This window comes from Hoplias malabaricus, chromosome Y, assembly GCF_029633855.1.
Source record: "Hoplias malabaricus isolate fHopMal1 chromosome Y, fHopMal1.hap1, whole genome shotgun sequence".
In the NCBI taxonomy this organism is placed as follows: domain Eukaryota; kingdom Metazoa; phylum Chordata; class Actinopteri; order Characiformes; family Erythrinidae; genus Hoplias; species Hoplias malabaricus.
Window position 1 is genome coordinate 51,131,349 of NC_089820.1, and position 25,395 is coordinate 51,156,743.

Below are 25,395 nucleotides of genomic sequence, written 5' to 3' on the forward strand. Positions count from 1 at the left end.
ACCGGTTACAGATAATGAATGAATGAATGAATGCTACCCCTAAACAATAGTATAACATTAAGTATCCTGTATATGATAATAACCATAATGTATTGTACTTCAGGCCACATAATATTCCAGGGGTTCATGGCTATGTCCTCCTGAAATAAATGTGTTATATCAGTGTAGCTGGTCCCATACTGAATATTATTTATAGTATATGAGCACAATAGGAACATGAGGAGTATGTAGTGTTTTGAACAGATTTGTAGCTTTACAGAGTGGCTTCACAGTCTCGGCAGACAGTTATAAAACAGTGGACATTCACAATAAGCCCGTCAGTGTAATGAGTCAGTATAGTCTGTGGGCGTTCTGCTATTAACAGCAGTCTGGATAACTGCTAGAGTGTTATATGGATTTAGGCAATGTTTGGTCTTTGTATTTCCCACAGATGTTGTAAAAATATGTTGTAAAAAGTGTTTTGGGTGGACTCGTAAATTGCAGGTGAGCTATAAACATTTTTTCCCAAATAAAGACTTGGAAATGTTATACGTTGACCATTTATGTAGATAAACAATTACTGGGATGCAGTGGTTCTAAATAGCACTGTGTAATGCTGTGTGTGTGTGTGTGTGTGTGTGTGTGTGTGTGTGTGTGTGCTGAGCAAAGAGTATCTCTTGTATTACTTTATAAAGCACATTTCTATCTGGACTGTTGGAGAGGAAGCATGTGGCACTGATTGATGAATAACTCAGCACTGAACAGAGGACACTGCTGTTACTAAGAAACACTGTATTTCTTGCTCCAGTGTTTTATACCAATGTCTAATTCATTAGACAACAAACATCATTTGATTTGAGTCAGTATTGACCCAGCCCAATTTTGCACACAGTTTGGCATACGTCAGTTTCTCTGGGATGTGGAGGTGACTCTATTAAATTTGTGTTGTTTATCGCATGGGCTATTTAACTTAAAGTTTACATATATCTTCAATGGCTTCTCTAACGTAGGAAGGTTTACATTTTGCAGTCACAGTTCCTTAAACTGTATGATTTATTAAGTCAAAATCATTAATTCATTCATTCATTCATTATCTGTAAGCGCTTATCCAGTTCAGGGTCACAGTGGGTCCAGAGCCTACCTGGAATCATTGGGCGCAAAGTGGGAATACACCCTGGAGGGGGCGCCAGTCCTTCGCAGGGCAACACACACACACATTCACTCACACCTATGGACACTTTTGAGTCGCCAATCCACCTACCAATGTGTATTTTTGGACTGTGGGAGGAAACTGGAGCACCCGGAGGAAACCCACGCAGACACAGGGAGAACACACCAAACTCCTCACAGACAGTCACCCGGAGCGGGAATCGAACCCACAACCTCCAGGTCCCTGCAGCTGTGTGACTGCGACACCTACCTGCTGCACTTCTGTTTGCTAGTTAACAGAAATATTTCTGCTTATAAATATATAGTATTATTGTTGTTAAAATAAAACATATCTTCTCCAAGCCTGCAATTTTACAGAAAAAGGGGAGAAGGTAAATACATTTTTAAATTATTATGAGAATGTTGTAAAGCAAAGTAACACGATTGACTTCCAAGATATTTTTTTTTCCTTTTTCTATTTATTCATTCAACATTATATTTAATACAACTTTCGTCCAGATTAACAACTGTTAAAAGAATGCTCTTGTGGATGGATCATGCATAGATCTATTGTGTTGGGTCCCATTTAAGAGAAATAAGTCAAAACAACCTTCCAATATACAGTAATGAGGGAAGTCCACTCTAGCAGCAGACAGTACTTGGAACTGCCCTGCATCCAGCAGTCTAGACTCTTTCCAGTGACACTATAATTATTATAATCACCCAGACTCTCCTCATAGTCTTTTATACGACTCACAATAATGGCTGTTGACTGAATACATTAGCATCCAAATCTGTGTGTGTGTGTGTGTGTGTGTGTGAGAGAGAGAGAAAGAGAGAAAGAGAGAGAGAGAGAGAGAGAGAGAGAGAGAGTGAGAGAGAGAGAGAGTGTGTATGTGTGAGACGGACGGATGAAGAGTGTATCTGGTGTGTCTGCTGTTCATTGGAGTGAAGCCAATGGTGTCTGGCCAAAACATCTGTGTCACCTCTCTTTTCCCTAATCTGTCCTCTCATGCTACATTCAGAATAAAAAATGATCAAATGTAGGTAAAGATAGATGTAGCAGATTAACTTGTTAGACAGTGGATGGTTTGCAAACTCTTGTCTTAGTAGATAAAGAACGAGGCCCTTACTTAAGTCAGTATTAAAGAAATCAGCGATTGATTGTTAACCACACTTTCATGCAGTGCATTCCTGATTTGTATCTGTAACTTAATGGATCTTCAATGAGAAAGTTCAACATAAGCATTTTCTCGATCACGCCTCCAGACTGACTGTGACAGATTGAAAGCACATCGGGGATTTGAGAACAACATGAAGGAGCTAATCCCGGTTCTGTATTTTTCCAAACACTAAAGTGAATAATGAGTGGCTGCTTCCCTCCCATTTTTCCAACAGAGAAACTTTAGGAACCAACAACCCACAACAAAAGCTACTGTCAGAAATATGAGCAATGATCTAATTTAAGAATCTTAAAATAATTTGTATTGCATGAGCAGGAACAATACCTTATTCACCACATTTGAGACTCAAGATATTGTTTGGAAATCTATGTACTAATATATTAAGAATTGTGGAAAGTTTACAATGTGTATATATATATACAGGGCCAAAATATATTGCTTATGACTGTGTATGTGTATGCAAACAAGAAAGGAATAATATGAAGTATATGTAAATGGTTCTTGCAGGAATATGAGCATAAAATGGGTTAATAAAGTTGTGAGAAATAAAAGAAACATATATTCGTATTTAGAAGTGGGATGTATTTCTCTCAGGCCCTTTGTCCTTTCTCAGTGATGGGTTCTCTCAGAGGAAATCACTATGTCCCACAGTATCCTCTCAGACGGCCACATCCTGCTGGACCTCCAGTCTCCCAGCAATTCTGACCCTCTTCCTTCACTCCAGCTGTGTGTTTTCACTCTGCACTGGAGTATATAATCTCTGTATGTGGCTGTGTGGTTCAAAGTCTACTGATGCTGTATGAGCTTCACTGAACCATGTCAAATTCATTTCACATGAAGTCTGCTTAGAAGTTCGCAAGTGTGCCTTTGAATTGAAATGAAATGAAGTGCACTGAAGTAGTGAGCTCACTGGTCAGTCTCTGTACTTGTGTTTGTGTATATTTTTGTTGCATCACTGTGAATAAAATTAGTACAACCCATAATAATATGCAGAGCTGTCATACACTGATGTATAGTCTAATATGATTTCACCTAATGAGAAACCACAGCAAAAGATGGATATTCCAACAACACAATAGAAGATTCCACACAGTGATTGAAAACCCAATGAGATGTTGTTTTGTAGTGATGCAATGTTGTGAAATAAGGGGAGAATAAAAATGAAGCAGCTAATTTATTACTTTAATCATTTTAAGTGTAAGAAATTATGACGTGAAGCACCACAAGTAAATCGAGCCTGAATTCATTGTGTTGTCTTGTTGGAATATTCCTCTTTTGTTGTGGTTTCCTCTGGTTAGTAAAGACGAGAAATAATTACGAGTGTAAGCCATTTGTGCATGTGATCAGTTCCTTTCGATCCTCAGTGTATTTTTATATTTGAATATAAATTCCCTGCTGGTTAAAGCGTTAAAGGAAACTGGATCTTAAAAATACTGTATTTGGTTGTGGTTAATATGTAGTGGGTCTGTCAGGTTGCTGTGTTTTGTCTGGGTTAGACCCAGCAGGAGGGCATCCTCTCTGGAAATGTCCCTTCTGGGCGTTGTCTGGTGCTGTTGTGAGATGATGTTGTTAGTCTTGGAAAAGGATGTTTCGTCATACACTAAGGTTATGATTTGAAAATGCTTTGATTTTAGTTGGTCTAAATATATAGTGCATTAGAAACACAAATAATAGTCTATAAACAATCAACCTGCATTTAAACTGCACTGAGGATGATCTTTTTTCAAAATGTAGCAATACGTTAAAAACAAATAATGGACCGAAACAAGTAAATATATCTATAATAATGAAAGTATAGCAAGCAAATAAAATACAACCCAATTATATTATTATTATTAATATTATACACATAATTCTCATATTATAACATGCTAGTCTTTAAATCCATTGTTCGTCTTTGCCATTGTGTTGCTGTCCTGTGGGAAACGAGAAGAATTTTCAATATTAATCTGTGAAAGTCTATAAAACATGCCCTAGAGCAACATCTGTGCCAATTATATACAATCATTAAAAAAACTAATATGGTTTTCCTGACATTGTGTGACTGTTGAAGGACAGTAGCAACTGGAGACTTGCTTTAAGCTTAGTCCTGGACCACACAGCATTTTGATTTGTGATTTTCCATTGAAAGGAGGATATACTCCAAGCCTGATCCCTGTCTGGGAACCTCCCATTAAACTTTAGGCCCTGTTTCTCAGAAGCATCTTAGTATAAAAGTTATCTTAAAGAACCAAATCATTATTGATTATGGCATGCAGGTCTTTGCATATGTTATAGGCATAGGTTAATATGCATTGATATGCGTATGAATTAATTATTTTAAATTATTATATCACCTTACAACAATCCATTTTCCTCTCTATCTCTCAGCAGCAGGTCTGCGTTTTTTATGACAGAGGTTTGTGATGGAGACTCTTTAATAACAGGCTCCATCAGCACCCACTCATGCACAATGTAAACTACAAATCCCAGAGGAACACAGAAGGAGGTCAATGGACTTAAGTGACATCAAACATTCATGGCATCATGACCGACATTCTGGCATTGTAGGATATCAGGGGGTTCTGACCGCTGTGGAGGAGCGCCACTCTGTGGACATGACAGTGCATTGCAGTGAAGAAACGCCACTGTTCTTGCTTTCACTGGAGCGGATATCTCTGGGCTTGTGTAATTCTAATTTAGAGAGAGAAAATCTATCAGAATGAACTGGTTATTTAAAGCACTATTATTTCTGCAGTTTGCTTTGAATCGATAAACTGACAGATTATTATTGTGATTGTGATTATTATATATCTTATTGTGAAACAAATGTGTACATTTAAACATTTAAAGATGATAGAGATGAAAGAGAGAGAGAGAGAGATGAAAGTTCATGTTCATAGACCAAATGAAAAGTGACTTTTACTCTTACGTAGGCCGGCCGCATCGACCCACACCACCCAAAGGTCTGCGGTCACCAAGGCAACGTTCTGGACATCAAGTGGAACCCTTTCCATGAAAACATAATTGCTTCCTGTTCTGAAGACTCTTCTGTGAGTAAAATTACAGCTCTCACCATGTAGATCCATTTACTACCACCATTCACAAATATCCAGGTCACCTAGTGTGAATTTAAATGGTCATCAGTCAAAAACAATAGTATAAATAAACTGAAACATTCCTAAAGGACAGGGAAATGTATACTTTCCAGAAAATATGGAATAGTCAAAAACCGTGACATAATCTTAATCACACTGACACTGGCTTCACAATAATTCATCATCATTACAATATCAAAATTAATTTAGATATTTTGTGCCCTAAGGTCCTAAATAGAAGATTTTTTTTTAACATTCATAAATATTTATTCGTTCATTATCTGTAAACACTTAATCCAGTTCAGGGTCGCGGTGGGTCCAGAGCCTACCTGGAATCATTGGGCGCAAGGTGGGAACACACCCTGGAGGGGGCGCCAGTCCTTCACAGGGCCACACATACACATTCACTCACACCTACGGACACTTTTGAGGCACCAATCCACCTATCAACGTGTGTTTTTGGACTGTGGGAGGAAACCGGAGCACCCAGAGGAAACCCACGCAGACACAGGGAGAACACACCAAACTCCTCACAGGCAGTCACCCGGAGCAGGAATCGAACCCACAACCTCCAGGTCCCTGGAGCTGTGTGACTGCGACACTACCTGCTGCACCACTGTGCCGCCCACATTCATAAATATGAAGCTGATTAATCAATATTAAGTATGGTTTTGTATCTCCTAAAGGTTATTTTAGGACCGATTAAAAGATGAAAATAAAAACTCCAATTAAATCTTTAACACAAACTGCATGACCAAACATTATAATATGAAACCATGTCATTTACCAGCTGGCAGCATGCCATGTCCGCCGTCACAAATCCTGGGTGCATGTATTAGTGTGTCATATTTGTAATATTTGGAAAGTCGCTCTGAAAAAAAGATAAGCTCTCCATATTACCACTGTAATCCTTTAAATCCCAATGCATCAGCTGCATAGAATATTTGCTGTTTTTCTTTTGTATTCCTCTTCACTGTTGGGCTAGTGCACACAAAGCTGAGGAACTAGAATAAATTATCATTATTCTGGACTCAGGGTGGCCACAGATTCTTCCAGCATGATCTCACTGACTTACTGTGTTGAATGTGTATCTGTGTGTGTGTGTGTGGGGGGGGGGCGGGGGGAGTTAGGTGCGGATATGGGAGATTCCAGACGGTGGTTTGAGGAGGAATATGACTGAAGCCATATTAGAGTTGTACGGTCACAGTAGGAGAGTGGGGCTAATAGAATGGCATCCCACCACCAGTGGTATCCTCTTTAGTGCTGGATACGACTACAAGGTAAATTACAACGTTCACTACAACAGATCATTTAGTTGTTTATTGTGCAGTGTGTTCCCTTTAATTAAAAAGGGACTATCATATTTAAATGATGTCATACATGTATCTACAAATAAACATAATATTATACTATTAAAAACACTATTTCAATTGCCATTGAACAGGTGCTTAAAAAATATGATTTTTACATCAGACCACTCAAAATTAATGTATATTCATCTTAGTAAAATCATTCTATAAGTAAGCATTGATGTTAGTCTTCATTTTACAATGTAGATTTTGATATGGAACCTGGAGATTGGAGAGCCAGTGAAGATGATTGACTGCCATACAGATGTTATCCTCTGCATGTCCTTCAACACTGATGGAAGCCTGTTGGCCACCAGCTGCAAGGACAAGAAGCTGCGAGTCATTGAGCCTCGCTCTGGACAAGTGTTACAAGTAATAACCTTACTCCTTTTCGACCTTGACCGGCCATGGAGGAGTAACACCCATTCTAAAAAAAATTCTTACTTTTGCTACATTATGTCTCTGGTATCTACAGGCCTCTACAGATCTCACCCCAAGCGAGGTCATTATGGTTTACACTCCCAAAATTCTCCTGTCACACAGTACCAGCAGAGCTTTATGTATGAGGAAAGAGAAACACTAGACTAACTGTTAAATGGTCCCAAACTTGAACTATACTTTAGTCTTTTCAAACAGCTTCAAAAACCAATGACTCTGTCCTGACTTGCTTCCACATTTCACCAAAGGTCACCACAAGCTTTTAATAATTTAGTGTCCCATATAGGTCATTTCGCTACTGGAATGAATATCCATTGGACTGACTCTATACTAAGAATACTGGGCCAGAAGCACTCGCTGTGGGATAACTGGTTATAGCAGGTGCTGTTAGGGGATCACATGAGATTACATTCAAAGAGGAATAATCTACTCAAACTGGAAGATGTGCAGTTTGTTAGATGGTAACATTTTCAAACTGTAGCTGAGGCATTGCAGGAAATTAATATCACAACTTGGTAAAAAAGTGACTGTATGCAGTTTGTAATAGTATGTTTGTGTTAAAGCTAATGCTTTAGCTAACGCTAACGTTTTTTGCTATTATTGAAAATACACAGATCATTCATTCATTCATTATCTGTAAGAGCTTATCCAGTTCAGGGTCGCGGTGGCTCCAGAGCCTACATGGAATCATTGGGCGCAAGGCGGGAATACACCCTAGAGGGGGCGCCAGTCCTTCACAGGGCAACACACACTCACACATTCACTCACACTTTTGAGTCGCCAACCCACCTACCAACATGTGTTTTTGGACTGTGGGAGGAAACCCACGCAGACACAGGGAATACACGGATAAAGCTTGATAGCACAAATTGACAAAGATATGCAGTGAACGATCACTAGTTTAGAAACACCTATCTTGTATCTACACTCATTGTCCATTTTACCAGCTAAACTGAACACAGGAGCACTTTTTAGTCCTACAATTACAGACTATAGTAACATGTTTTTCTGCAAACTTTCTTATCTCCATTTCACCTGCTCTTCAATGGTCAGGACCCCACAAAACGACCACAGAGAAGCTATGAATTGGGTGGGGATCATTCTCAGTGCTGCAGTGACACTGACGCGGTGGTGGTCTGTTAATGTAGGTTGCGCTGGTTCAGGTGGATCAGACACGTTGGTGCTGCTGGAATTTTTAAACACTGTGCCCACTCACTGTCCACTCTGTGAGACATTCCTACCTCATTGGTCCACCTTGTAGATGTAAAGTCAGAGACAGTAGCTTATCTATTGCTGCACAGTTTGTGTGGGCCATCCTCTAGACCTTCATCAGTGGACACAGAATGCTGCCACAAGACACTGTTGGCTGGATATTTTCAGTCCCGCGGTGACAATGAAGGTCTAGCAGCCCTGCTACCCTGCCTGTATCCCTTAATGTGTAAACGTTATATGTCGTATTAAATTGTATGCCTAAATGGTGATAAATTATGACTAAACCAGCACTGAAAAAATATCCAGAATCTAAAGGCAGACATTTCTCAGTCCCTCCATCCTCAGATGTGTTTACTGTATTGGGCAGGAGGCAAACTGTAAGAACCATAAGGTGAACCGTGTGGTATTCCTGGGCAACATGAAGCGCCTCCTGACAACTGGAGTGTCCCGCTGGAACACAAGACAGATTGCACTGTGGGATCAGGTGAGGGACACACCCTGGCAGGCGTGTGTGTGTGTGTGTGTGTGTGTGTGTGTGTGTGTGTGTGTGTGTGTGTGTTAAATTCCCTGAACTAAGAATAAGCTGAGAGGATACACTATAAATGCATTAAGTCCTTTGTGTCAACAGTCCTCTAGTGTTTTCACACCTTTGGAAGCCTTTGTTGTTTCTAAAGGAATATTCTTCCTTAATGTTGGGTTGCCACAAATAAATTTGTTTGCTTAATTATAATAGAGTAGAGAAAAAAAAAATCTTGATTTTTATTCTTTAGTTTAGTCCAATTATTATTCTTTTGCCTTTTTCTAAATCTCATTAAATTACTCAAAATATAATGGTTAGGTGTCAGCTTTATCTTTTAAATTACAGGAGGTTCTAATTTATATGCTTAATATGTTCAGTGACCATATTTTTTTATATTACAGTGCTTTTGTGGTTAATTTCTAACTAAACTCTTTATCATTAAATACCTCTGCTCCACAGGAAGATCTGTCCATGCCAATAATAGAGGAGGAGATAGATGGTCTGTCAGGACTACTGTTCCCTTTCTATGATGCAGATACACATATGCTGTACCTGGCAGGCAAGGTAAGCTGTAAACATGTAACACATTAAATTTTAGTGATTCAGATATACAGTGTGTCAGATATAGTGTTACCTTTCAGTTCATTTGCTTTGTGTTGGTGTATTATCTTTATTATCTGTGGAAGTTATGAACACATTTGAATTATGTTACTTTATTTAATTCCTTTTTTCCAATGCACCACTAGCATGAGGCCTCACTAAAGTGATATTCTGATGCATTATACATGACTACAAAACACATTACTGTGCTGTGATTAAATATGGATGATTAATATAATGTGGATGTGATTGATAAAGAAGGAAAAGTTGTTAAAATCCATTCTAATTTAAAGAACTTACATGTATTGAAACACAGCATTTCTATATTTTCATGCTGCACAATATCTGTTTATTTGGTGGATTTAAGAATGGAATATAAAGCATGTCTTGAGAAAATGTCAGGAACATTTCTCTTTTTATGTCATATACTCCCTGCACACCTAGAAAAACAAAAGACATGTAATTGGTCATGAAAGGACTAAAAGTGAATACAATAACAGGTACAATTCATTTCAGGGAGATGGAAACATCCGCTACTATGAGGTCACTACAGAGAAGCCCTATCTGCAGTATCTGATGGAGTTTAGGTCTCCTGCCCCTCAGAAAGGACTTGGTAAGCTCAAATCCTTTGGTTTTTTGGATCGTCCACCAGACTCAGTGTTGGACAGTATTACTGTGGACCAAAAAGAACTTTCAATAACAAAGAGTACACAGAGTGGAATGTTTTGTGAGTGCAGAGACTGATGTCCCTGTTCTTATTTCTGTAAGGTAGCACACCACAGTAACTTTCTCTTGTTTTGTGTTTTAGGTGTCATGCCCAAACATGGGTTAGATGTTGGAACTTGTGAAGTTTTTAGGTTCTATAAGCTGGTGACACTGAAAGGACTGATAGAGCCCATCTCTATGATTGTGCCAAGGAGGGTGAGCAAATGTCAAACCACTAACTAACATTAACAATTCTTTCCACACTGTAGACAGAAATGTACTATGTATTTTAAGGTTTTGGACTTGCCAAACATTTAAATTCTCCTTACAACGTTATACATATTTATTGATGTGCTCAAATTTATATCCCACCTAGCAACAAAGTAAGAATCACTTACGTACTCGTCAGTATTAGTGTATTATTTTTTGACAATCTGAACATTTTTCATGTATGATTGGCCATGTAAAAATTAATTATACAGTGCTGGTACACAATATCTTAGAATGAAGAAGAAATGATATGAACAATTTAATAACAATAATAATATGCCTATGGTGTAAGGGGCCAAGAAACTAGCATTTGCAGCTGTGTATCTATCTGATGTACTTATCAAATAGTATTGGTTAGATCCTGAAGGACATTGGAGGACCTTTAACATGACTCTGCTACATTGCGGATGAGGTTTGGTTTGGTTTGGTACAATAATGCTATATTTATTTCCCAATAAGAATGAGTCCAACTTGGATTCATTGGCCCTAGCTACTCCCAGAAAATATACTAAATTGTAACTGTGGAGGCACTATTAAGGCTATGTTTTCAATACTGTGTCATATTGAATTGCAGTTATATTTATTAAGTTACATTGATTCCAGGCTTTTAAAAATAATTTGTTATGAAAAGGTTAAAAATAAGCCCAATATCCCATATTAAAATTTATAAAGGTACACACTTGGACACAGTTTCTACCTGAACACTAACTTTTAACTGACAGTGTACAGATCAAACATGATTAAGCTATAATTCAACTGGGACTGCTAGAAGTAATACTCATGTCAACATGGCGAATCATATATACAATTTACCTTTACATGGCCTTTCCCTTGCTATATCAGATTAAATTCTCTCTTCTATACATGTGGTTACAGCGTATTTGCCTGAGGCCTCATAGGTTCATACTGGGCTGGCATTGTGACTGCTATGCTAGGCCTGTTTGTATTAGCACAGGGAATAAACGCTAGCTATGTAATTACTCTGACTCAGAAAGCCTGTCTCAGTCTCTGATCATTACAAATGCAGAGATGCTAATGTTAGGGTAAAGCTCATTTCACACACAAACACATTCATAAGGGAGTGGTAGCCTGTCTCATCACCATAAGGGTCTAGAGGCAGATAGGAATAAATATAGCCTACCAACTGTGCTGAAATGTGTCCCCTTTAGGTCTCATCACATCCTCTGCACTAGAAGAAAAATCATAGCATTTTAGCACCTAGCTATGTGTCATTGCACCATGACCTTCCCTCTGAAAAATCAATAGATCTGAGAGAAACTGAAGCATTCCCTGAAGATGGAATTGTTTAGTGATATTAATCTATTCTCACATGCTGAGCAATTGAACTGTGCACTAAGTGAAAATTAATAAGGCATTACGGGCATGTTTTAAGCGAGTATGTTCTGTTCACAGTCTGAGACGTATCAGGAGGACATCTACCCCATGACTCCAGGAACAGAACCTGCTCTCTCTGCAGATGAGTGGCTCAGTGGCACTAATCGAGGTGAAGCTCTCTTGCTTTTACAAATATTTTCAAAGTAGCTCCCTGCATGACTTCTGTGTGGCACAGGATAACTAGAGATAACAATCCTGTGTCATCTTTCTGCTGGATGGGGAAATCACACACAGTGTCACTGTGACTTACAGACATAAGACACACAGTGTCACTGGTCAATAGTTAATGGTTTTAATATTAAATAATAGGGTTTCCTCCGGGTGCTCGGGTTTCCTCCCATAGTCCAAAAACACACGTTGGTAGGTGGATTGGCGACTCAAAAGTGACTGTAGGTGTGAGTGTGTGAATGAATGTGTGTGTTGCCCTGTGAAGGACTGGCGCCCCCTCCAGGGTGTATTCCTGCCTTGCGCCCAATGATTCCAGGTAGGCTCTGGACCCACCGCGACCCTGAATTGGATAAGCGGTTACAGATAATGGATGGATGGATTGATGCAATGATTACATTTGTGTTGTAGACATTGTGTTGTGTTGTAGATATTGCTACACCTAATTGTTATTATGATTCGTAATTTGCCCTGCAATTTAGTCCAGGACTAGTTTTAATACATGTTCAGAAGACTGACATTGTTCAGAATTGTCCAAAATTTAAAATTTATCACTCCTAATGTAATTTTGTCTGGGTATGTTTAGCCCTAACTGTTTAGCTAACAAGTACTAGAAGCTTCCGTTTATAAAACTGGAGAAAAGTAAATTCAGAGAATGTTCAAATAGCAATCCTTTATAAAGTGTCAGTGACCCAAAAAATGCAAATCTGCTTGAGATCACTTGCAGCTTAAAATGATAAAATATTACATTTAGTCATGCAGTTAGAAGAATGTCTAGAATATATATTTTTCCATTCTGTGAAATTACACATGATGATGTGGATGTCTGGCTCCAGGACCAGTACTAATGTCTTTGAAGGAGGGCTACAGTAGGCCCAGTAAGCTGGTGTTCAAGGCCCCAGTAAAGGAGAAGAAGAGTGTGGTGGTGAATGGGATTGACCTGCTGGAAAATGTGCCTCCCCGCACGGAGAATGAGGTGATACTCTCTGCTTGCATGGAATTAATAGGACTTTTTACAATCCTGTAATGAAGCGTTATGGCAGTGTGCTAAAAAGCAGTGTGTGGGTGTGCTCTATATATAGCTTTTTGTTGTTTACCCCTTAAAAGAACAGTGCAACCAAACTGCAAAAAATGTAATTATGATATATTTCTTTTGATGATGTGTACTCACCCCTAAAGCTCTGCTCCAATAATGTCTATGGTGAGATTTCTTGGTTTCATGCAAGTCTAGTACAAACATTGCAGACCATAACTATCAAATAAAATACATTGATATATTTTGGGTGGAACACTTGTGTACTAATACTCAGTAAATTGCACTCTCCAGCTCTTGCGGATGTTCTTTAGGCAGCAGGATGAGCTACGGCGGCTGAAAGACGAGCTAAGTCAGAAGGACATTAAAATCCGGCAGCTGGAGCTGGAGCTCAATAACCTGAGAAACAGTCCAAACATCAATAACCGCAACAACAACAATGACAACAGCATGTGACCTGGAGGCAGGCCACTGAATCTTCTGATAGAATAACTCACATCAGACCCTCAGAATCCAGGACTGCTGAATTTCCACATGGCCAGCCTCTTCTACATCCTGGTAGCCCTCACTCAATCCCACAATGCTGAACATTTGTCTCCCACCGAGCAGTGTCTCACACTAACTCCAAGTCTTGATGCCTTTAAAGCCATGTCAGCAAAAGAGACTCTGTTGAGGCATTGGTCACCACCTCACGAAATGTCCTCACACATATGGCCTATGTTGACTGGTGTTTGACCAGCACAATGGATACAAGGCTAACGCGTATACACAGTACACAGGGAAAGTAGTTTAAAGGAACATGATGTTATGTATAATATATATGCAGGGCTTCTTTCTATTTTAGTTTATTAATTCTCTATTAATTGTATCCTCACACTTTCACATGCTGTTTTCCAGGCCCTGTTTCCTCTCTATACTGGATGTTTTGCCTGCCAGACTCGCAGGGCTGTATGGGAGTGGCTTTGAATGATGATTTTGGTACAAGCCATTAACTGTATTATCATTAATGTTTTATGTTTTTTATGAATTTATAATTGTAATTATTTATTTTGTTGTGTGTTTTCTTCAATTACTTATTCGCAATAATGGCACTCATCTCATGTTTATAACCCTGGATGTAAAGATAGAGATCAATAGCTAGTCAACCAAATATGTCTTATAAACTCACATCAGCCATCTTGTTTTTTTGTCACTATATTTTAAAGAAGTGTTTCAGAGAAAAATCTGTTTTACACAATGTTCCGCTTGATGTAGCTGATCAACCAAAATATTGTTAGTGTTCAAAACAAACTTATTTAGTTTATTTCACCATATTCAATATATGTCTAAAATAGAGGCCCATAGGATTCAGCCGTACATTGAGGTTTTTAAGCATTTGATTTTGGTATTCCATGTTAAGCTCTTCTGTGCCCAAAACATCACTGACAAGTCTGAACAAATCCTTAATTAACACCAGGGTGGGTTAAGCAGTTTGACAAACGTTTGGGGGCTATTTGTTTAACAAGACATGTCTTGGCTGATCAGCTACATCTAGGGTAGGTGAAAACATGTGTCAGTAAGTCTGTGACATTGTACATGAATATCTAATAGGTGTATGATCATGAACAGGCTGAAAATATAGCATCTCCTGTGTTACCATCAAAATCACTTCCAGTTCTGTTTTTACAACCAAGGAGCAATTCAGATGCCAACACAAGAACTGACTTATTGTGTCTTTAACTGAAATGATAAACTGGATGGTTCAAGATTATATTATGTCCGTGATTATATACACAGTGCCAAGTTCATATAAAAAACACTGTGGACACCATGTAGAAACCTTGGATAACATTGCCATTTTTGTACAAAGTCTTAGAGTGTAATCACCTTCTAATGATGCACATTAACACTATCTAATCTGAAACACGAGTTGTACAAACCTCCCCCAGTTAATCGCAGTTATGAAAAATGCAGTAATAAAAGTGTTTGGGGGTCCAAACAAATATCTGAATGGAAAAAGGAGATTGTTCTTAATAGTGAGATAAATGTGACTTTATCATTAGGATTAAGAGTATTGCCATTTTCATTCTAATCATTCGATGTGCAACACTTGACAGAAATTAGGTGGTTAAGCAATCCTTTACCCAGTATTTGGGGTGTTTCTGTAGCCTAATGCTAGTAGGAAGTTTCTTTAAAAGACATTGGACTTTGGCTCATGTCGGAAATACTTCATTGGAGTGAGTTACATAAATTGTCCTAGATAAGTTTATCATAACAAGTCTTACATGATATTTAAGTAAACTAATGTAAGTAATAAGGAACCCTCAACATTATTTCAGTTGCTTTAATGATTTCTTCTGATCATATTCCTGCTTATGATGCATTGCAAGAAAAGATCTATCCAAGTCTTTATTTTGTTAGTAAATAGCAGGCCTGACTTCAGAAGCAACTAGAATTAAAGTGAACACTTAAAAGATTCTGCAGATGTTTTTCTCAGTGTGTGATGCTGTTTCAGCTTTAAACTGTGCAGATAATTTTGGCCTTTATGGCCCAGTTCACATCTGAAGAACCAGAAAACAAGATGGCTTAGGACTGTGCATTGATTGCACGCTTTGTGCTGTTTAAACTGAATTATTCAACCTTTATAGTTTACCACAACCCTGAAATGGATTAAGCAGCAATGATGGAGGTGAAGATCTATAATTTGTCTCATAAAACTCATTTAAACACTTTTGAGTTGTTTATTTTAAACTTTAGCATATGCCTATAACACTCAAGCAAAGGTGCTGTTTTCTGAGTAAACGTAAGTACGGAGTACATCAGTCTTATCAGCACACCTGAGGAAGTTTCATGTTCCCTTAGATGAAAGGATGAGGTACGTGGGGACGGAATACCGCACCAATGGTCATTTAAAGTGTAAATACAATGTGCAATTTTGCAGGAGGTGGATTAGTTCTTCACATTGACTTTGTAATAATTTATCATTTAATTATACTTTCCTGTACATCCAATCCCTGGGTTGTTTTACTGCCCCTCACATCTAACTTGAATACCATTTTAGGGGAAAATAATGAAAACATCCAATGTCCGAAAAACTTTCCTGAAACATTTCTGCACCCCTTTGATCTGATTGGGTGAGATGGCAAGAACATTTCAAGCCACCATTTAAAAGTTAAACCTTGTTATAATGTACCTGTTAAAGGCATATCTTGTCATGTTTTAAGTGTCATAAATCCTGCATGTTTTGTTAGTTTGGAAAAACAGGCAAACATGGAATTTCCTTCATGTAATCCCCAGATTCTCCTCTTGGTGACATCAGTATCTTGCTGCATCAGAGTGTGGCTGTACAGCAGAATGATTCCTGATTTATACAGAGCCCTTTGGGTCATTATCCTTCTCAACTGAATGCCATATACTAGCCACACGTTTGACATGATTTAATAGCAGAAAGAACAGTGTGGAATATGAGTGTAAAATGCAAACTGTTTGAAGCACTGGACTTGGATGGCAGACAGGAGGAGAGTCCTGAAATAATTCTAATTCTGAAAATAATAATAATAATAGCATGCAACACTCCTGGTGACCCACTGCTTGTGAAGTATTCAGGAACACTTTCTGAAGGGCACCTTGAAAAAGTTCACTTCCAACAAAAATGCTGATTTTTTTCTCAGTCACATCTAAATGTCTCTGATTTTAATAATTTAAAAACAAGAAATAAAAAGAATTTAGAACCACCAAATACAGCTCAGAATGTCTTGCGCTTAAATAATTATTTCAATAAGATTTCTGAATATTTACAAAAATATTCAGACACAAAAAAGGGCATCAAAAAAAATTATAATAATAATAAATAAAAAATACAAGCTATTTTTTTTTCCTTTCCCTGAGCTTACAATTACAATTTCAATAAGTAAATGTGATGGACATCTAGAATTTCAGTGATGAGACCATACACCCAATAACTTGCCAACCAATGACCTAAGAAGATAAGTCACATGCTCAGGTGTTCCACTGTGAACATGAAATCAGTATATATTTCTCTGATAACTGATTCCCAAAATTACGTTACAGCTGCATGTGTTTTCATTCATTTTATTACAGTTAATGGTTACAACTGAGATTATTTGTGAAAATGTCTGCCATTATCAAAGGGAAATAGAAAAAAATATATTTGGTCATTATTTACAAAGAACACGAAAACCTCTGAACTACCCACGCAAGGAGGAGAAAGGGTTTAGGAGTCATTTGACAAGGGCAGACATTCAGCTCTAAACATTGAAACAAAAATAAAATAAAAATATAAATCACATTTAGAGGTTGTACTGTGCATGTTCAAGTGGATTCTACACTATCTCCTCCAAGCCTGAACATCACGCCACATGATGACAACGATATTAAAGAGACGCAATGAATGTACACAAATAAAAAGATGTGATAAAAAAGTGGGTAAGAAAATGTTCGCTCTTGAAATCCAGTAGTCAACTTTTAAAATAGAGCCAGACATGCTGTTTTAAAAGGTTTTTGGTATTTTTTGTCTTTTAAATACATACGTCATACCCAGCAAACTGTATAAGCATTTAGGCATCACCAGTAAAGAGAAAATAAAAATTACAAAGAGCAAACTCATGGTATTTCTGACAATAGGAAATTTTTCCACTACTGTGTTGCCAGCCATCTGTAGAGGTTTGAGAAAATGAAGGGGATCAAACGTAAAGTTTAAAAAAAAAATAATAATAAAAAAAAAATAAACTGTCCTTGTCCGTTTACTAACCCACCCCTACCATTTGCATACTTCCCTATACCACCGCAAAACAACATTAGGACATAGAAATAGAGGGTTAAAACAGTCAGATCACAAAAGGGGGACCCAAGAGTGCATGTTCAGTCATCATCCTCATCCTCTCCTTCTTCGTCCAACTCCCTTTTCCTCTTCTGACCCCTCTCTTCTTCTGGAGGGAAAATAAATAAATCCAAAAAGTAAATATGCAAATTTTCTATCCATTTACACATCCAATTATATTTTAAAACATTCAAGATATCACATTTCAAGTTGTTTTCCAATGTGAAAAATAATATTTGAAACAAAAAAAAAAAATAATAAAAACAAATTATATATATATATATATATATATATATATATATATATATAATAAATTGCCCATTCACTTACCATAATCGTCCTCATCATCAACTTCTCCGTCATTTACATCTTCCTCCTCCTCTTCCTAAAACATGAGAAATTTTAGTGAGATAAAATACATTAGATTAAGTTCCAATTAGCAACTTCACAGCTCCCTCGTTCTTTTGAAACACTATGACTTCATAGACGCCATTTCCGGATTTCTTGCAAGCTGGATGAATATTCAAAATCACCTCTCCACTGACATCATCTTCCTCTTCCTCTTCTCCTTCCTCCTCATCCTCATCTTCACCTTCTTCATCTTCATCTCCAGGGGCAGCATCTTCATCATATTCTTCCTCTTCTACTTCTACAGGCACAAATATGAACCAGGTTCGGGAATTCATATTCATTCAATTATTCAAAAATTAATTTGGCATAAATCTCTGGACAACATAAACATGCATATTAGACTTAAATGTTTAATATTGAGTAAAAACAATACCATCGTCGTCATCATCTTCATCATCCAGTCCCTCAACATAGGCCTCTGTATCAGAGTCAGGTGCCTCTTTATCCTCTTTGTCATAGCCGTCAAGGTATGTCAACTGAGGCAGCAGCTTAAAGACATTTTCTCTGTAGTCATTCAGGTTTGTCACCTCACAGTTGAATAAGTCTAAACTTTTGAGGCTTTCCAATTTTTTCTGTTAAAAAAAAAAAAAAAAAAGCATTAGTAACTATTAAATGAAGGGTATTCTTACATATTTCATTCAATATTTTCAAAATTCAAAAACAAACATCTTAATGTTCTGTATCTATTTTTGTTCAATTGAATTTAATAATTTGATCCCCACTTTAAGTGAATTGTGAATATTAGTTTTATAAATTCATTCACAGCTATGTAGTGGTGAAAGATTAAATTGTTACCAAATGAACGATGAAAAATGATTTAACTGCACAAAATTTTTGCTCTGGATTATCCAAGTCACCAAAGTTTCACTTATGATCTATTGCTCTATGTACATTACTAATTTTTCACATTTCAATACTTAAAAACTTGTGCTACACATTCTATCTCAACTCTATGTTAAAGATTCTCAAACAGGTTCTCTCAGCATACCCTAGAAAGAAAGCTACCAAGGACATGGGTCTAACGACCACATTCAATGGGGAGGTACAAGAAGAAAGCAGGTACTGTCGACTTCTACAGCTAATCTTTGTTTTTTTGGCATAGCTTGTGAAGTGACCTGTAGCGTCAGATGGTAGCTATGAATCCCCATTCCAGTGCCTATTATTTTTGGTTTCCATAACAGCACATCACCTTCATACCCTTAATACTCACCAGGGGTTCAATCGTGCTGAGGTCTTTGATTTTGTTGCCACTGAGGTTCAGATGGGTAAGGTTGGGACATTTCTCTGCCAGGACCTCCAAACCTCCTGAGATTCTGTTATCACTGAGCTCCAGCTATAGCATATAAGATATGTTTATTTATTTGAAAACGTTTTAACTATAACACGAGGTTATGAACTCTGAGAAAACAATATTCTTACCTTTTTAAGTTTGTTGAGCTTCGGTAAGTTGGCAACTGATGTTAAGCCTACATTGATTGTGCTTAAAAATTCCAGTTCCTCAAACTCATCTGTAAGGCCTTCAATTTTGCCTTCATTTGACCGACAGTTGTCAAGCACAAGCTCTTTCACCTAGGAAAAAATAAAACAAACACATGGGAAATAAGTGAAATATGAAATAAATTAAATTAAATCATGTGATTGTTTGAAATTGAGCTCTGCTTCTTAGCATTTGTACCAGTTTCCATCACTGCAGCTCCCTATAAGGCAGGAGGTGCTTTGCATGGACTATCACTGGGTTCATGTTGCAAGCTTAAATTGAGCCACATCACTGCTGTTACCAGCTTTTGACTCAGAGTGTAGCTTGCTTGAATGGCAGCAAGTGCTGTATCTGCATATCATAAGTCACACCAAGAGGGGGCACCTTTACAGCCGTTTCTTCTCAATATTTCATTAAGAATGGATCACAATTTTTTCATTCTTTCTTATAAAGCCACCTTCACAGAGAATTGGTTATTACCATAAGAATTTTAAAAGTTGTAAAGTTAACTCAAGTCATCTTTTGAGGGCATTTAATGAGAAAAGCCATGAGTTTGTGCTTATGAGCCAAATTCCATTAACAGGATAGCACTGCTTAAGTCTTAAAACAGAACATTCATTCATCCATTCATCATCTGCAACCGCTTATGAAGTTCAGGGTCGCGGTGGGTCCGGAGCCTACCCTGAATTACTGGGTGCAAAACAGGGATTCAAAACAGAACACACACACAAATTATTTATATATGTATGGTTCCTTTATTGAAGTAGCATGTTTATATAAAATACAGCTATTTCAAAGAACTCTTTAAATGCTGAAACAGCTCTTTACATGTCAAATTGTTCCACTGTGTTGTTACACCTCTACGAGACCAAAGTTCAAAGTGACACTTTAAAGAACCAAAAAATGACCCCTATATTACAAAACTTGTTACCTTTATTTTGTAACTGAAGCCATTTGCTGATGATTTATGGGTGGAAATTAAAATGCAAATAAGATTTTAAATATATTTCTTTCTTCTTAATAGTATTTGACAGCTTTAACTTGTAGCCAAAACAAACACAACAAAAGACTTTCTCAGTGTGGTTATGTTGGGGAAGCCACCACTAACATCTGCACCGTTTGCAACAAAGTTACCCATTTATGCAATATATTCCTTTAAAAATAACGATGACCCAAAAAAACTGACGTATGGCAGTGAAATAATGACTTTTCTGAAAATAGGCTACATGCTTTCTTAAATTTAAATAATTATTTCAGAAGAGCATCTCACAACCTGTAACTGTCCTGAACTCCCAGGTCAAAATAACTACTAGCGATACATTCGTCGTTATTTAGATATTACGTCAAGATTTTCAATACATTTGTCATTATTCTGGGACACCATGTCATCCGAGACGATTTTGTTTTAGAGAAAGTCACGAAAGTTACTTGGAGGCAGGCCTGTTGAGTTAAAGTTTGGCGTACTTTTGTAAAGAAGACGTAGACCTATCTATTCATTTGCTTATTTTACTGGCGAGAGCGGACTTCCACATTCCACGTTTAAACGACCAGTGAGCGTTAAACCGAGATCCACACTTCGACTCCCGCTGCTTTCACCCCCAACAACAGAAACAAAATGGCTGACTCCGCAACAAGCGGCGCGGCTTCGCTTCAAGCTGCGGACTGTTTTAAAATCAACAACGAAAGGAGGAACGCGAGTAGAAAAAAAGAGGGGTTCGTAAACATGGGCCAGGTTACGAGTTGGTCGAGCTGTATTGCATTACATTGTGCTGGGTGCACGGAGAGTGGAGTAGGAGGGGCAGGTATCATCGGTGCTAATGTTATCAAACCGGGATCGCGGGGTTTACCAGCACCCAGTTTAGCGGACTTCGGAAAACAAACTGCTTTGTTTTTTTTCCCCAGGTCCACAGTGGCTTAAACGATTCGGCTCGTACGCAGTCACGGGTAAACGCCTCGGTTAAATGTCGTGCGCCTTTGTTGCTGGTTAAAATGGCGGCTTGTCCTAGATATGTGAAGTAGAACAGCTCTGCTTCGAGTGGTAGAGCGAGTGAGCGTTCCGTATAAAACACCGAGTAAATAAAACCAGCCACGCGTCTCAAACACAGACACGGCTTATTCCTTATTGGTTTCAGCCTCAGACCCGGTGTGCTTGGGGAAAATGCAGTGAAATGCCGACCCTTACAGTTTATCTAGCTACATTACTGCGCGGACGCGCTGTTTTTGGAAACGTAGGAAGGCAATGTCAGGGACTTTGGCGAGTGTTATCGGACTAATCTGAGAACATATCTCGAAATGGAGTTGGCTTAGGAGTCACCGAAAAAGTCGACCATTTAAATGTGATTCGAGTGTTGCTCTTCCCTTGTTTTGTGTGCTTTACGCGTGTCGTCGACATAATGCAGTTTTAATTGCGTTTGGGCGCCTTTTACGCAACTGGATAGTCAACGGCACTGGAAACAGAAAAGCGTGGTCGTACCCTACACATCACTATAGTCGAAAAAAAATATGTATGGGTGTTGAGCCCTGTTAGACACGACCGTTCGGATTCGTTTTAATTGTAATACTCGACAGCACTGAAAATATTAAAAGAATGAACAAACTTGTTAGTTAAAACGTTCGCTCAAATGTCTGTACAAGAGATTCAAATTCGCCCCACAAGTGAAGGTTAGGCCCTTACCCTAAGCCTTGCTGTAACGTTAAATTTAGACAGGAATAAACCTCAGGCTTGATTTGAAGCGGCATTGTGTTGTGTATATCGCCGAAGAGATGCAAAGGAAAAAGGGCGCGTTCAGGACTACAAAGTTACAAATATGGCTTCTCATGCGCTTTCTTTCGCGCTCCCTCTTTCCTTGTTTATACTCGAGCTGCATAACGCGTGTTAGTACTGTTACAGTTAGCAGGGCATCGATTAATCAAACCCTATCGGAAAAAAAGTTGAGCGACGAAACCGCGAAACTCCGCATGTAAACACAACGGGCTGCACGTTAATCATCCGAAGCCCCTCGTCACCGTCAAACTTTTGATTAAAGGCATCAAAACTTGTCGCATGCACATTCAACAACGTTATACACTTAAAACCCTCCAGCTTCTCATAGAGACGCAAAAAGAGGTGCTTACGTCTGACGGCGTCCTGTTTCGCAACTCCAGATGAATTCTTTTCTTCATATCCATCTTGCGTGTGGATTGTGAATGGTTAAATTTTTCTGTAATTTGTTTTAAAATAAAAAAGAGAACACACTTAGACTTAGGAGTCTCTGCTGCACATTGAGCTATAGCCCCTTTTACAAACTAGAGCTGCCCTGGTCTCCCAAACTTGATGCCTCAGGAGGTGGGAGTTGGGTGTGGGATTGTCGTCACCACCGACCAATGAAAGACGCTCAATAAGATATGAACGTGCCTAGAACAAGCTGCTCCACCAATGAACGGGAGACTTGATATTGGGTGGGGTTACAAGGAGAGTTTGGCTGATTCTTTAAGGCTGTTTTAGGGTGACATCTATGCGATAAAATCACCCAAAGTGTGGAAGGCGCCAGAGACTAAAAACTGACCGAAGCCGTATGCAACACAGCCGCTGTGAGGGTAAACACCACCAGCAGTGAGACCTAAATATCAATTTGCAAACAATAGATAAATGCAGCGTCATGTGAGCATACAGACATTTACCAAACCGGGTTAACTGATTCAAAACAACTTACCCTAAGTGTATTTCACGCAAGGAAAAAGAAGTGTTAGTCTACAGGCCAACTACATGGATTATTTGGTCCATTGTAATAATTAAATGGACTAAATCAACCCTTCCACCGGGAAAACATACATGCACACGATCTGCAACATTGTAATCTGCCTGTTTTATTAAACTAATGTATGTCAGATCTCATTTCTGAGCTCTTCGGAGCTACGTGCTGTGTAAAGTGCTATAAAACCAAAACTGGCAACAGGACGGTGCTTTTACCTATGTGAAAGTAGTCTAACATTCCCGAAATGATAAAATCCTCGTGGCGTTAACCGCCACTGTGTCAACACAACCAGAAATAATTCCAAGCCAGCATGCATGACAAAAAGGGTCGTCTTTCTTGTGGCAAATGTAGTTTTAATCACTTAATTGTACCACGTTTGTTTCTTGAAAAAGTTATAAACAAGGAGCTTGATGTAGATAAGAACCATCTAATAATTAAAGTGTTTTTTTTAGAGTCGCTTTTAATAAAGAATCGCATTTTGTAGATCTGAGTTGCATTAATTAAAAAAAAAGAGCTGTTAAATAAAAAACAAAATGTTAATTACATAGTGTTTCACTATTAAATATGTCTGCTTATTAAGATTATTGGTGTTTATGAGGTCTCGGTGGCACTACGGCACTTGGCGAGACTTCAGTCCCTCACTTCGTCGTCTTAAAAAACAAGTTTGTCACATGCGCTTGACTGCCACATCGCGCGCTCCAACCAAGAGCCGACGTCGCGCAGTACACAGTTCAAACCAGCCAATGGGCTTTCATTGGGGAGCCCTTCACTTCCGCAAGGAGGGGGAAAACGTACACGCACACACACAAAATCTTGTTTCACTATACTTCAGAGGACCTCCGGGCGTCTGTATAGGAATATGGCCTCTAACCTACATCTAAACACAAGTCCGATCTTAATCTCAGCAACCAAAAGACATTTGTTTGTTTAAAAAAAGATTTTCAAAAACCGATGAACGTGTGCTAAAAATACCACATCGTCAAACGAAGACGACCCCATGTCTTATGATTGTGAGGACGTTTGGTCCTCACAACGCTAGCAAGACAAGGACAAACACACACACACCCAAACAACACACTCACACAAGGTCACCTGACTGCTCGGCGCCATCTTGTCCACAAACCACAACGCATTGAAACAACCATAATAGCATTTATTGATGCTTAAAAGGAGCAAAAAGTAGCAGACTTTACCTACACTTGTGGTGATTTCTGTGTGTCGCTCCTCTACCCGTTAGAAAGAAAGAAAGCACGGTAGAGCGAATGCGTGGCGCATGCTCGCTTTCACAAGCGCAGCGACTGAGAGAGCGCATTTCACTGGCGACTCGTGCCGTTTTTATCATGTTTTTGTTGTTGTTTGGCATGTTGCTCGAGCTCAGTTCATACCAGCCCCATTTTGGGTTTCTTTCTTTGCCCGTGAAAGCAAAGCAGAAAAAAAAATACAGACGTCGTCTTCTCTCGACGTGGCTATTCGTTCCAACCCGCGCAAGCAGGCTCAAGCCCGAGCTCTTTGGTGCGCACTTGGCGCATTAGTGGAGACCATTTGTCCTCTGGGTGTGTGTGTGTGTGTGCGTGCGCGCGCTTGTGTGTGTGTCTCACGCCTTGTGTGAGCGCCCTTTGCTTGCAGCGGTGCTGCGGCTGTGGGCTTTGCAATCTGCGTGCGCGCTATGCGCAAAGGGGCTACGCAACGCGAAAAACTCTCTTTTCGAACAGGACACTTAACGTCATCGAGAATAATGTGGATATAGAATGAGTGTGTATGTGTGAATGTTTAATTCGAAATAAAGGAATGCCACCCCCACACCCCACCCCACCCCCTTTTGGCCACGGAAACGGGACCATTTTGATAATGACAAACGTCGTTTGTCACACATAAAAC

At 38.7% G+C, this 25,395-nt stretch overlaps 2 protein-coding genes across 6 annotated transcripts in view; one reads left to right on the top strand and one right to left on the bottom strand.

The window, feature by feature from the left end:
- Positions 1 to 15,217, top strand: part of LOC136677756 (coronin-2B) — a 49,644-nt gene extending 34,427 nt beyond the window's left edge. For all 3 annotated transcript variants that reach the window (XM_066655365.1, XM_066655367.1, XM_066655366.1), the window contains 10 exons: positions 5,228 to 5,344; positions 6,520 to 6,669; positions 6,946 to 7,110; positions 8,756 to 8,872; positions 9,368 to 9,472; positions 10,025 to 10,121; positions 10,317 to 10,429; positions 11,897 to 11,987; positions 12,880 to 13,019; positions 13,371 to 15,217. In XM_066655365.1, coding sequence (XP_066511462.1) covers positions 5,228 to 5,344; positions 6,520 to 6,669; positions 6,946 to 7,110; positions 8,756 to 8,872; positions 9,368 to 9,472; positions 10,025 to 10,121; positions 10,317 to 10,429; positions 11,897 to 11,987; positions 12,880 to 13,019; positions 13,371 to 13,532 — 1,257 coding nt within the window. In that variant the 3' untranslated portion in view covers positions 13,533 to 15,217. The remainder of the gene's footprint in view (positions 1 to 5,227; positions 5,345 to 6,519; positions 6,670 to 6,945; positions 7,111 to 8,755; positions 8,873 to 9,367; positions 9,473 to 10,024; positions 10,122 to 10,316; positions 10,430 to 11,896; positions 11,988 to 12,879; positions 13,020 to 13,370) is intronic.
- A 1,653-nt stretch (positions 15,218 to 16,870) lies between these two features.
- On the bottom strand, positions 16,871 to 25,097 carry LOC136677757 (acidic leucine-rich nuclear phosphoprotein 32 family member A). 3 transcript variants are annotated; one of them, XM_066655369.1, is made up of 8 exons: positions 24,715 to 25,097; positions 22,898 to 22,983; positions 19,726 to 19,875; positions 19,517 to 19,639; positions 18,680 to 18,878; positions 18,429 to 18,544; positions 18,226 to 18,280; positions 16,907 to 18,004 (listed from the first exon to the last, which is right to left on the bottom strand). In XM_066655369.1, the coding sequence occupies exons 2-8, from the start codon at positions 22,949 to 22,951 to the stop codon at positions 17,937 to 17,939; spliced, it is 765 nt and encodes a 254-aa protein (XP_066511466.1). In that variant the 5' UTR covers positions 22,952 to 22,983; positions 24,715 to 25,097; the 3' UTR covers positions 16,907 to 17,936. The 3 variants fall into 3 exon arrangements, with proteins under 3 accessions (XP_066511467.1, XP_066511466.1, XP_066511465.1); XM_066655368.1 differs by having other exon boundaries at positions 16,908 to 18,004; positions 24,711 to 25,097; XM_066655370.1 differs by lacking the exon at positions 24,715 to 25,097 and having other exon boundaries at positions 16,871 to 18,001; positions 22,898 to 23,385.
- Positions 25,098 to 25,395: the final 298 nt, after the last annotated feature.

Excerpts from the sequence above, each read along its gene's own strand:
- LOC136677757 (XM_066655369.1), bottom strand. The coding sequence starts at position 22,951 with ATGGATATGAAGAAAAGAATTCATCTGGAGTTGCGAAACAGGACGCCG. Across the intron at positions 18,879-19,516 it reads TCAGCACGATTGAACCCCTG|AAAAAATTGGAAAGCCTCAA; the intron begins GTGAGTATTAAG and ends TTTTTTTAACAG. Across the intron at positions 18,281-18,428 it reads AAGATGATGTCAGTGGAGAG|GAAGAGGAGGAGGAAGATGT; the intron begins GTGATTTTGAAT and ends CTCATGTTTTAG.